This window comes from Montipora capricornis, chromosome 1 (assembly GCF_036669925.1).
Source record: "Montipora capricornis isolate CH-2021 chromosome 1, ASM3666992v2, whole genome shotgun sequence".
Classification (NCBI taxonomy): Eukaryota; Metazoa; Cnidaria; class Anthozoa; order Scleractinia; family Acroporidae; genus Montipora; species Montipora capricornis.
This window is the reverse complement of record NC_090883.1, coordinates 29,667,377-29,679,876: the sequence shown is the minus strand read 5'-3', so window position 1 is coordinate 29,679,876 and position 12,500 is coordinate 29,667,377. Positions and strand designations below refer to the sequence as shown.

General features: G+C 40.7%; 1 protein-coding gene across 1 annotated transcript; it reads right to left on the bottom strand.

Moving 5' to 3' along the window:
* Positions 1-4,622: 4,622 nt before the first annotated feature.
* Positions 4,623-5,473, bottom strand: LOC138014086 (uncharacterized). Its single transcript, XM_068861115.1, has 2 exons — positions 5,386-5,473; positions 4,623-5,263 (listed from the first exon to the last, which is right to left on the bottom strand). The coding sequence occupies exons 1-2, from the start codon at positions 5,471-5,473 to the stop codon at positions 4,623-4,625; spliced, it is 729 nt and encodes a 242-aa protein (XP_068717216.1).
* Between the last annotated feature and the right edge of the window lie 7,027 nt (positions 5,474-12,500).

Genomic DNA, 12,500 nt, shown 5'->3' with positions numbered 1-12,500 from the left:
ACAACAGAGATTGATATTCTGTCTGTGACTGGGGCTGACAAATGCCCTTACAGGAAGTACGAACAGTTGCGCTTGCATTCTTTAGAGTACCAGGTTACAAGTGCAAGGGAACGTTGGCAAGAAAATCAGGACATTAAAGGCTCTGAGAGGGAGATTGGAGACAACATAGTCAATGTTGCTAATTGCCTCCTAGATTGTATCAGTAAGGCAGATACGGATATGAAACATGTAACTGGCGAACAGTTGCAGAGGGTACTGAATCTCGTACTCGATCAGTGCGATGAGGTCTTGAGAAGAATTGCCTGTCTCAGACTGCCACCTGTGTATCCACGTTTACTAGAGCTAACTGATGCTGGTCCAGGGGTGGGTATGTCCGATGCAGAGTCCAGAATACGAATTCTAGAGAAAGCAAGAATGCATGGCAATGAAAAGGTCTTGAGGATTCACCGCGTAAGAGAAGACTCGGGACAGAATGAAGCAGAGCGACTCAATGCATGTATAGGTGATGGAGGTAGTCTTAAATGGCAGATATACGAGACTTTACATGGACTTTCTGAAGAAGAAGTGAAGTCTCTTTCAACTTCAGAACTAGACGCGCACAGCAGGAAAGTCATGGAAAAAAATTCGTGGGATGTTGCTGAGGAAGTGTGTCTTCGAATTGACGACTCCCCAGCGCCACGGGGGTATATTTCAGCATCTTTGGTCGACCGACCAGAAAATCACTTTATTCTATAACCGGGTGTACCTGAAAGAGTATCTCGGGGTCATCAACAATCAAAGGAGTTCTGTTCCTGGGCATGGGTATTTTTCCAAGCTAGAACAATTTGAGAGCCTTTATTGCGAGAAAGGAGAGCTTTATATGGAATATAGACGAATGTAGTGTCAAGAGCAAAATTTTGCGAGAAGGAAGAGACTACCAGCGCTCCACTTCCGACTCGACGACCATATACCGACTATGGCTAGCTGCCAATCTTCCATTATCTCCCTTGGAGTGCAACCCCCACCAATGGCCGTGAGCCGGACGACTTCCAGCCTCGAGCTCAGATTAGGCGATTGTTTGAGGAAAGTGAACTAGTCAGTGGGGACAGTGAGGGCTATTAGAAAGTTTTCAGATAAATACATTGTCTCCGAAAAGCTTGTGGCAGAGTATGTTGAGCACCTTGCCCAGATAAAAATGCGCAAGGACAAAAAGAAAGAAGAGACTGAAAGGGATGGAATGGAACGGCTGAACCGGGAGTACAATGACATTGACTGGGCTGGACTGTACAACTCCGATAAGCTGTCGTCCTTGAAGGTGGACGAGCTATCCTTGTACTTTTCCCACCACAAGATCACCTTTAAAGGGAAGAAAGCTGAAAAGGTCGCAATGATCAAAGCGCGCATTGGCAGCTTGCTGTACGATTCAATGGAGCGTCAACAACCTCGGCAGCTACCGCAAAGAAATGTGAGGCAACAAGTGACCTCATCATTTTCCGAGGTCGAAACTGACTCGCAAGGTGATGTAGTATGTTGAAGTTCGAGTAGTAGGTTCAAGTTCGAGTAGCTTAAGTGACGAATCCTCACCGGAGACTGATTTTATACCAGAACCCCGCGCGGAAACATCAAAATATTGGCGAAAGCGGGCACGGGTCGAAAGAGACTATTATGTTAGTTGGGAGAAGGTAGTTTTTTGATAAGTAATTTTTTCGACACCTTTAAATAATTTAGACTAAACGCGACTGGTAGCTTTGCTTGTATATACAAAATAGAAGCGACATGGAGTAATTTTTTCCTTGCCAAAAAAACCTATTACCCTCCCCGGGTTGAGAATAAAACAGGTTTGACCCTCCCCAATTTGTAAAAAAATTACTAAGGACCCTCCCCTCCCAATTAAAAACGTACCTAACCTAAAACAATGCTGTTCTCTTGTTGGAGTGTAGATGAAAAGCAACAATTTGCGTTTCATATTTCATTTACATATTGAGACACTCTTAAGGTATTCACGAGCAACAATAGTCAATTGAGTGCCAGAATTTCGTCTCAGCTTCTTGTGTTAAGCTGTGGGAAGCTGTTTAACTGTTAATTGATACCAAAAGGCTTTCTGTTCCACTGTCATCTTTTGCCACTGTAAAATCACTCTGTCTTTGATTACTTCTATACTGTCTTGAGAGTTTAAGTTCTTTACGACACAAATGCTGGTTCGCAATACACGCAGCTCACTGAACGTTTTCGGGATAATTTATTCCCTACTGCATTCTTGTGCGCATCCTATTGCCTTTCATTGCAGTCGATAAAGATTTCTTCGAAAACCTCATTCATTGTATGGTCGGTTTTGCGGATACGAGGTCACGAATTAAAAGTATTCGTTGAAACATGATAGTATAATACAAAAAGACACTAAACTTTACTCGGCGTCTCCAACTAACCCTGGAAGTTTGAGTCCAGTACGTAAACGAAATCCTCTTAAAAAATAATTTTAGAGAATTACTTTGTCATCAGCAGTGAAATCCATTTTAGATCCTTTGTTTTCACATCGCTGTGTCAGTTAGCCGTCGACGCAAAAACTGAACCGGTGTACTATTTAACGCGACATGAAAATCACCAGGTGTATTGCCCTGTTATAAACAGAAATGACTAGAAATCGAGATCTCAATACATCGATCCAATGCATCAAAAATCGATTCTCGCGTTGTGTTGTCGAGGAATTGAACATACTGAGCATCTTTCAACCAGGACTTTGATTTCAGCACTCATTCCTGGCCAGAACACAATATCTCTAGCCTTTCGTAAGCATGAAGCCACAACCTTGGTGACTTGAATGGATCCTCGAAAGTATCTCCGGTCTCATGGCTTTAGGGCGGTACTAAATCTTTCGCAGGAGAAGACAATAGCCAAACACTCTATCTCTATTTGGGCGTACTGTCTCTCAGTCTGTGATAAAGATCGAGAGGCGAAAGCAACGGGTTGGTCGTTTTGCAGAAGGGCTGCTTCTAACCCATTTTCACTGGCATCACACTGCACCACCACTGGTTCTTGTACATCATAATACTTAAGCACAGGATGCTTGACTACTAGCTCACGTACTTCCTTGAATGCTGTCTCATGCTGCTGTGACCAGATGAACTTTGCTTCCTTTGCGGTCATTTCTCTCAGTGGCTGCACAACTTCTGACAACTTTGGAAGAAACTTAGATAAATCCCAGCAGCTCCTTCTTAGATGTGGGCCTTGGCATTTGCTGAACAGCCTTAATTTTTTCCGAATCGGGCTTTAGACCATCTTTTGTAATTAGATGAGCCATGAATTTGACTTCAGTCTTTCGAAGATTTAGCTTGCTGCTGTTTAAGGGTAGGTTGGCTTTGCGAGCCTTATCCAGTAGGCGGGTCAAGTTTCCATCATGATTTCTGCTGGCTTCAACTTGATTTTCTCCATAGCCCATCACCAATTTATCATCCCTTATCACTGCTACACCAGGGAGACCTTCCAGCTGCTCACGAAGTTTACGTTCAAATTCTTCTGGAGCTAGATTAATTCCAAAAGGTAACCTTAGGTACTTGTAGCGGCCAAAGGGTGTCCAGAATGTGATCTTCAGACTGCTCTGCTCATCTAATCCAACTTGATAAAATCCATCTTTAGCATCCAAAGTAGTGAATACCTTTGCTTTACTGAACTTGGGTAGTAATTCGTCTAGAGTTGGCATTTGATTCTTGGGGCAAAAGACTGCTTTGTTAAGATCTTGGGGATCAAGATAAGTTCTTATCTTGCTTGGCGTAGTGACTACCACCATGCTAGTAATCCATTCTGTTGGTATGGTAACCTTTTCCACAATTTCTTTGTTTTCTAAGTCCTACGGTGACCGAGAGTGGCCATTACAAGTGAGAACTCAAATTCAAACATCGATTTCCAAAAGTAACAATTCTGAACTGAACCTCGATTGCTAAAGTGAAAACTTTAAATTCAAACTCACTAAGTGCAAAAGCCATTTCCATAATTGGCAATTCAAAAGCCATCATTGACATTCGACAACTGCGAATTCGCAGTTGCGAAAACGCAGTTTTCAAACATTTAATTTTGGGGCTCACGATTTAACGATAAATCGCCAAATTTAAATTTTACACCTTTTCTACGCAGGAAATACGTTACATCCTGCGCGTATTTCTTGTGGGTGTGTTGCTGTTCACACTCTTACTGGAACGTGCTTTTGTACTATCACTTCATGTATAAAACTAGTTCCCTTTCGACATCTTGTTAGAATCCCTGATGAAGTCTGTTTGATCTGACGAAACCGGTCGGACGAAACCAGTCGGATAATAGTTGCTGTGTGCTGCTCACTAGTTTCGTTTTAAAAAATTAAAAAATTAAAAAAATTATAAAAAATTAGCAAAAAGTTAGGGGAGGAGGGGTGGTCAAAGTGGAAACTGAGAATTGGCAACTGCCAATTTAGCAATCGACTTTCAGTTTAGAATTGTTACTTTTGGAAATCGATTTTTGAATTTGAGTTCTCACTTTTAATGGCCACTCTCGGCCACCGTAAAGTCCTCCAGTTTTGCTTTAACTTTATCTCTGAGGGCGATTGGGACTCGGCGTGGAGAGTGCTGTGTGGGCTTTACCAGAGGATCAGTGACAACGGCTGTGACCCCAATATGTCATAATCCTTCAAAAACATCCCTGTAATTGGCCATAATTTGCTTTCTAGAGAGGGTTTGCTTTCCATCTTCTTTAATTGCAGAAATCTCTTCTATCTTCAGTATAGATTCCTCTGAATCATAATCTTCTTCTTCTTTTCTCGACAAACACACTTTGCTGAAGTGATTCATCTTGTTACAAATTCGACGTTGCTGGCCATAAGCTGGGCAATCGGTTGGCTTTGAATGCCATTTGGCCTGACCACAAAACTTGCATTTCCACGTTTTCTTTGAACCTTTATTGGTCTTATTTGGATTTGAAGGTCTTGATTTCTTGGTGTTATTTTTACTTTTATCTTGGACTAGATGAAGCTCTTCCTTCGACTGCTTGCTTTCGTGCTGAGGCGACTTGATCTGCTTATTTGCAATCTCACTCGATTTGCACATGTCGAGAGCCTTATCCAAGGATAAATCTTTCTCCCGGAGCAATCTAGCTTTTGTGCCGGTATCGTGTATGCCAATGACAAGCCTATCACGAATCATCTCCTCGGTGAGTGTTCCAAACTGGCAAGAGGATGCTAGTTTCCTCAACCTATTGACATAGCCGTCAACAGTTTCCTCAGGTGTTTGAATACAGGAATTGAAAATATACCTTTCGTACACTATATTTCGTTAAGGAAGAAAATAATCTTCTAGCGCAGACAACGATTACGTGATCGTGATTTCTTCATCGCCAAAGTTAAGATTAAGAAAGATCTGGAGACAGTCTTTCCCCATGACTGACAGCCTTTCCCCATGACCCATGAAAAGTCGCCACACGAATCACTTGACTCTTTTGATCCAATCCTGTTGCCAGTTCGTAATCCTGCCATTGTTGCTTCAAAAATTCCCAGTTACTGGTGAGATCGCCTTTGCAAACCATAGCGCTTGGTACTGGAAATTTTGAAGGAAAACTGATTATTTGAACTTGCGGCGGCGGTGCCGCTTCTGGAGATGCTTGCATTGCTCTTTGCTCGCACGTGGTCCAGTGAACTAAACGGCTTAAGATGCTCTTAGTCGCTTTAATTTGCTTGAAAATTGGTCGGCTATGCCAGGAACCGCTTTCACTGACTGTAAACTGGACTTCTCTTGTTGAGCGTATCTAGCTCGCGGTAAAATAAGCATCCACGTCTGTCACTATACTCAGTTAACACAGTGTCACAACGTATCCCAATGCCACGCTTTTAATGCCTGAGTCATGTAAGATGCATCCTGGTTTATATAAACTTACAAACTTCTAAATATGGTAAAAACAACCATATACGTAACAGAAATGTACCTGATAAGATTTGAACGGATGTGCAATTGGGAATTCCAAAACACACCCATCAATTCCAAAAGAAAACAAAAAAACAAAACAAAACAGTTGAATAACATTAAATCATATTCTCTACAGGAAACATTTTCGACTTGCTTATGCACAACTAGGTATGCTGGATGCCCTGTTTCCTACTGTACCAATAGTTGCACTTACAGCTACTGCAACGGAGAAAACCAGAAAGATAATTGCACACTCTCTAGGAATGGTGGATCCTGTCACAATTGCAGTTAACCCAAAGAGAAAAAATATATTTTACACCACTGCAGAACGCCAGCAGACAGGTAATGATAAGATAGAGACCCTCCTGCTACCTTACATAGCAAAGCTAAAAGAGTTGAGAGAGAATATGCCCCTTACTGTGTTTTATTCAAACTTAGAAATTTGTGGGGAATGCTTTAGTATTTTTCATCATCATTCGGTCAGGAGCACTACACACCAATGGGTGCGTCAAATATAATTTGGCAAAACAACAGGCTGTTTGCACAGGGCCATGCCAACTTAACCAGAAAAGGGAAAAAATGACATACTTAGTCTAGATGACCTAATAAGAGGTCCAGGCAAAATCATGGAGTAGACTGTCCTCATATTCGAGAAGTTGTGCACATTGGTGTTCCCAGCACAATGGAGGAGTATTTTCAAGAAAATGTGAGAGCTGGCAGGGATGGTGATCCAGCTATATCTAGAATTCTATTTAACTCATACTACATATTAAGTAGTGGCATGAAAAACTTGCATCAGATAATAAGGAAATTTGTCACCACAGGCACCTGCAGAAGAAGCATTATCCTAGAATATTTTGGATTCACTGCTGAGGAAAACTGTGCCTTGCATTCTTGTTGAAACAACTCTAAATCATTATCAATGCAATTGTGATGACTGTAAAGGAGAGGCAGTGATTCATACTACACTAAATAAACTCACAATATCTTAAAGACGGTGCCTACTAATTCAAAGGTATTTTGCCCCTTATTATGCGAGAAATGTAGATCTTAACAAGTGTTGTTGAAGTCAAAAAAGAAAATTGGGGGTAACCACGCATTTGCAAAGATAATTGATAAATAATATTTGTAAAAGGCTTTAAAATACAAAGCAATGTATGGCGTTCTTTCTCAAATTGAAGCTTAATTATCTCTGAAAAATGCACGGTTACCCCCAATTTTCTTTTTGGTTACCAATAGTACTTACTAAGATCTACTTTCTCTGCATAATTTTAAATTGCGCAAAAATATTCCTGTATTCAGTATGCATCACCGATAGGAAATCCGCGTATCTCGAGATGCGCAGAACGTATGCGCAATAACAATAGTAGGCACCGTCCTTAACTAAAGTGTGCTTTTCTGATGACATGCGTTAACCACAAACTATTTTCAACCCCCTTTTATAAAGAACGTTATTAGAAAGATTGGCTTTATCAACACTGTATCAGTGACGTTCTTTTATGATTTGAAATACCAATTGCTTACCAAGATATGCTCTTTATTTTGATGTAATTTACCATGACAACAATCAAGTCCTTCAAAAAACACTATTATATAAATGAAAAATTGTTACCATTCTTCATTGAGATGTGCCTCGTCAACTACAACTGCTTTGACCTTTTCCTTTATTTGAACACTGTCCAAAACCTTCCTAGGTTTTCCAATATACGCCTTTAGGTGCCCATAATTATAAATGATTCGATATTTCCACTGATTTAGTCCTTACGTTTCTGATGCAGAGAAGTCTGACGAATGCCCGCTACGAATTATTACAGATGGTACTTGCATACTGTCAAGTTTGATTGACTGATCCCGCATCAACGCATTCAAAGGCAATAGAACTAAAATAATAGTCACTGACTTCCATCCACCCGTCAAAAACGAAAGGCAAAAGCTGAAATATTAAGGATTTTCCATACTACCGAAACAGGCAGACTGTTTTTTCCGTTACCGACAAATGTCTTTGAATTGTGCGCACGTGATCAACAGATGACACCATAAAGGTAAGCGCACGTGATCACATTCCTAAGCGCCTGAAGCCCGTGAGAAATAATGGCGCGCTTTTCCGTGAATAGCAAGGGAAGATCTTTTATTCAGGAAAAAAAGGATAGAAGAAAACCTCCGAGCTAACATAATCGATGACATTGACAGTTCCTTGAAACTGACCACCTCATTTTCTTCGGTCGTTATAATTTCACACCTATCTCTTTCGGGAAAAGAAATATTCTAAAAAACTTTCAGTTTCAGTTTCGATTTTCGAAGGATCAAAGCGATGAAGCGCGGCGAGCGAAGGAATGTTATTACGTGTGTATCCCTTTTTATGAAGCAGCGTAAAGCCAAGAGACCAAAACATTCCCGTTTGTCGCCAACGGCAACTGTCACGGCAGTCTCTCAAAAAGCCTTCTACCAGTTTCGGTAGTATCCAGTGGGCAAAACAAACTAAAACATCCTTCTTTTTCTCCACAATGTTTCTGAGTGCTTCTACCTGCGGTTCACGAAGAGAGATCGACTCTAAATTAAGGAGACGCAGAACATTAGAGAGCATCTCGGTGAACTTGTCCCCTCGTGAAGCCCTAAGTATGATCGTGGAATTCATGCATTACCAAATCCGGAAGTCCTAGAATCTAGGACTTCGACATCCTATGTCTCGAGAGCCCTTCGTTTTCTCGTGCCAAGGCCCCGTCGACTAAGAGAAACGAAAAGGGCGATGGGGACGAGAATGGGAGTCAAAGGACAACCTCGTTCCCAGGATCTCCATTGCCTCTTCATCGACGAGAGAACCTGGGAACGAGGTTGGTCAAAGGGTTAATGAAAGTAATAAATTGTTATGTGAATTTAGAATGTCTATACTAGGTATACATGTTCTGCCGATAAACGATTTAGATGCTCTGTAACTGCGTATGACGTTCAGCCCTACCGTTCATCCTCTTTTTATAGCGCTGGGTTCCCAAAGTTGTACATACTTCGTGACATCATACCGTTTGCTCCTTATTGCCTCGATATTTCAGTCGTTTTGGAGAATACATTAGATTGCGTCAGAACGAGCTCTAGATACTGAATGTACGTGAAGAAATAAAGTGGTTTTCTCTGTGTTTGGTATTGCTTTGTTTTGTCTGTTATCCAAGAGGCGAATTTGTGCAGACCATTTTATAACCAAAATTTAGGGAGATAAGAGCGCGGACCATTTGTTTTATGGGTCTCCAGCCTGGCCCTTGTCTTTAGTGGAGGTTATACCTTGAAGATCAGACCGTCAAAGGGGAAATGAAACCGGAAATATCAAGGCCCACATCTCTGTAATAAACCACACTTTTGAGGCACCGAAAGAGTGAAAGAAAATTCTGGACAACTTTTAAGTGATATCAAACCTTACTTTTTCGCCCATTGAAAATCGTTTGTTATGTCGCAGAGGTCTAAGACGTCTATGGTGTTAAAATCGTATACCCCTTAGGCAATCATTAAGTAAAACGAGATGCTTCCGTGAAGCATACACTGGGTTGCCTGTGGTACGTGTTACAGAAAATCAGAAGGCACTCAATTGTGTGGTATTGAACTACAGCATTCCAGGCTCTGAAGAATAACAAATAAAAGAGAAGCGAGAAACATTGGCTTCTGGGCTGACATGTTGATAATTTTCAAGTTCCCTCACAACTTCTTTTCACCACAAGTTTAAGCGTGCCTTCTGAGCATCTGACAGCTTTGTAATACTAAGGGCGAGTTCGATTGACCCTATTCCGGGATAAGAATACGTGGAGTGATGATTAAAACGGTATGTTTGGCGCGTTTCGAAGCAGCAAGGGTAATAAAAATATGTTTAAAATAGAATTTTAGCAGATGTTTGACAATTTTAATCTGAATCCCCGTACAAAGGAAGGATTTCCAACTGATATTCCATGTATTCCTATTCCGGATTTCGGTCAATCGAACGCACCCTAAAGTTCACTGAAGTTAATCCCTGTCCGGCGGGGTTAGAATCAGGATGGGAGACCAAAACAATATACCCCTCATAAAACAGAAGCATCGGATCGAAAATACTATTAACGCTAACAAATGCGAACTCAGCAAGGTACAGTTTTTGTTAGCTTGCTTTATGCAAAACAAATATTGATGCAAAAGCAAATAACTATTGATACACAGTTTTTAGAAAGAGCAGAAGGCCGGAAGTTTCCGGGACGGTCGATCGAGAATAACATATTTACGACATAAAAACAACATTAGTTTTGAACCTTGAATATAGAATATAAAAAGTTACGATCAGCGACAAACATTTTGGGAGATTTTTGCTGCGTTCAAATAAATCGCAAAATCGAAAGTGACGTGGCCGGAATTCAGCGGGCGCCGTGATTAAATGACAGCGGCATATTTACTCGCCAAACAGTGAAGCATCTGTGTCAAATGATGGCAAGATACCGGGTTTTCGTAAGTTTCTTTTTCTGTCAAGTGTTGTTAAGTTTGACAATGAAATAAGCGAAGTCAAAACAAAGATCACAATCGCCCAACTCTTGTTTATGCAAAGTCAAATTTACTCTCCAAGACGCGCACGACGTTATTTATCACCAGGTAATTCCATCATTTTGGAAATAGCAGCTACTTTATTATTCATCTGCGTCACAATTTTTCACTGATTTTGGGGCTCATTTTGTTGAAACTCAAGCACGCTTCCAACAGGCCTGTGAACCCTTCCTGCTTACAGAGCAATACTAAAAAAATTCTCCCATATCACATTTCAACCTTAAGCTCGAAAATTCAATACACAACATGATATTATAATTCACAAAGGCAGGAAATACCACAGAATCCTTTTCCAGCGAAACATTTATTGCAACAAACAACATATTTGCTCTTAGGCGAAAACCTCTTCATATTTCATTGCGAGCGTGAAGACAAGAAACTCAATCGTGTCAAATTACCATGTACTTCAGGTTTAGAACCTTTTCCTTGAATAACAAGAAAATGATTTTTCTATTGCCATAAAAACTATCCCGTTAAGCTCGCATATCATAAAACATGAGGAATTCATAAAGGCCACCTTTTCCAGCGAACAATTTTTTGAAGCAAACAACATATTTGCTATGAGAGGTCAAAACCCCTTCTATTTCGTTACGTGCGTGAAGAGAAGAAACTCAATCTTGTCAAATATGCGCAATATTGCAACAAACTAAATTTCAGGATCAAACCGTTTCCATGAAGAACCTTTTCCTTGAATAATGAGGCACAAAATAGACGACAAGCTTTCTTTCAAATAATTCTTGGCTGTCACATTTCCAATTATGTTTTTACTGAAGACTGTGCAGAGTTTATCACAGATCCACGTAAGGTGTTCGATTCGTTCTCTGTCTTTGTTGAACCCATAAGTTACCAGAGAATTTTCCATTTGGTTTCAGTGTTCTACATAACAGCACACTTGGTAACATATTTGAAATACAGCTCCCTTTGATTTCGGCTCGACGGGCGATAGATTGTTGTCGAAGTCCATTACTCGTCGCTTTTAAGATTCCACCGCCTGTATATCCAATTGACTTGCCATTATTGAGCTTCATAAGGGTATATTTTGTTCAAAGATCCACTAAAACGCCATTCGCGTTACATGACTTTCGACGCCATTGCCGGTTAAGTTAATCGTTCTACTGTGTCCACCAGAGAAATCTACGCATTTCCCACTACCCTCTCGATCCTAAGAAAATACGCGCAGAAGGCTCTATGCACAAAGACACCACTTAGCAGGGGAGTGACAGGCAAGACTTTTACCGACACGGAAAAAAAAGAGAAACGAGATGCTTCCGTGAAGCATACACTGGGTTGCCTGTGGTACGTGTTACAGAACATCAGAAGGCACTGAATTGTGTGGTATTGAACTACCGCATTCCAGTCTCTGAAGAATAACAAATAAAAGGGAAGCGAGAAACATTGGCTTCTGGGCTCACGTGTTGATAATTTTCAAGTTCCCTCACAACTTCTTTTCACCACAACTTTAAGCGTGCCCTCTGAGCATCTGACAGCTTTGTTATGCTAAAGTTTGCTGAAGTTTATTCCTAGGGGTTCGGCGGGGTTAGTATCTGGATGGGAGACCAAAATAATATACCCCTCAAAACAGAAGCATTGGACCGAAAATTCTATTTGAACGCTAACAAATGCGGACCAAGCAAAGAACTGATTTTGTTAGCTTGCTTTATGCGAAACAAATATTGATGCAAAAGTAAATAAATAGTGATACAAAGTTTTTGGGAAAAGCAGAAGGAAGTTTTCTGGACGGTCGATCGAGAATAAAATATTTTGCCATCAGCAACAACATTTATGACATGAAAACAACAATAATTTTTAACCCCCAATATAAAAAGTTACGATCAGCGACAAACATTTTGGGAGATTTTTGCTATTGTACTTTTGGCTGCACAAGTAAAAACGCAAAATCGAAAGTGACATCGGATTCAGCGGGCGCCGTGATGAAGTTACCGCGGCGTGTTTTTATACTCGCGAAACAGTGAAGCATCTGTGTCAAATCGTCATTTGACACAGATACCGGGTTTTTGTTTTTGTTAGTTTTCTTTTCCTTTCAAGTTTTAT

Bases quoted from the DNA above. Each gene is read 5' to 3' on its own strand.
- LOC138014086 (XM_068861115.1), bottom strand. From the start codon at position 5,473: ATGGCAGGATTACGAACTGGCAACAGGATTGGATCAAAAGAGTCAAGT. The intron at 5,264-5,385 runs GTCAGTCATGGG...AACGAAATATAG, and splicing joins ATGGGTCATGGGGAAAGGCT to TGTACGAAAGGTATATTTTC.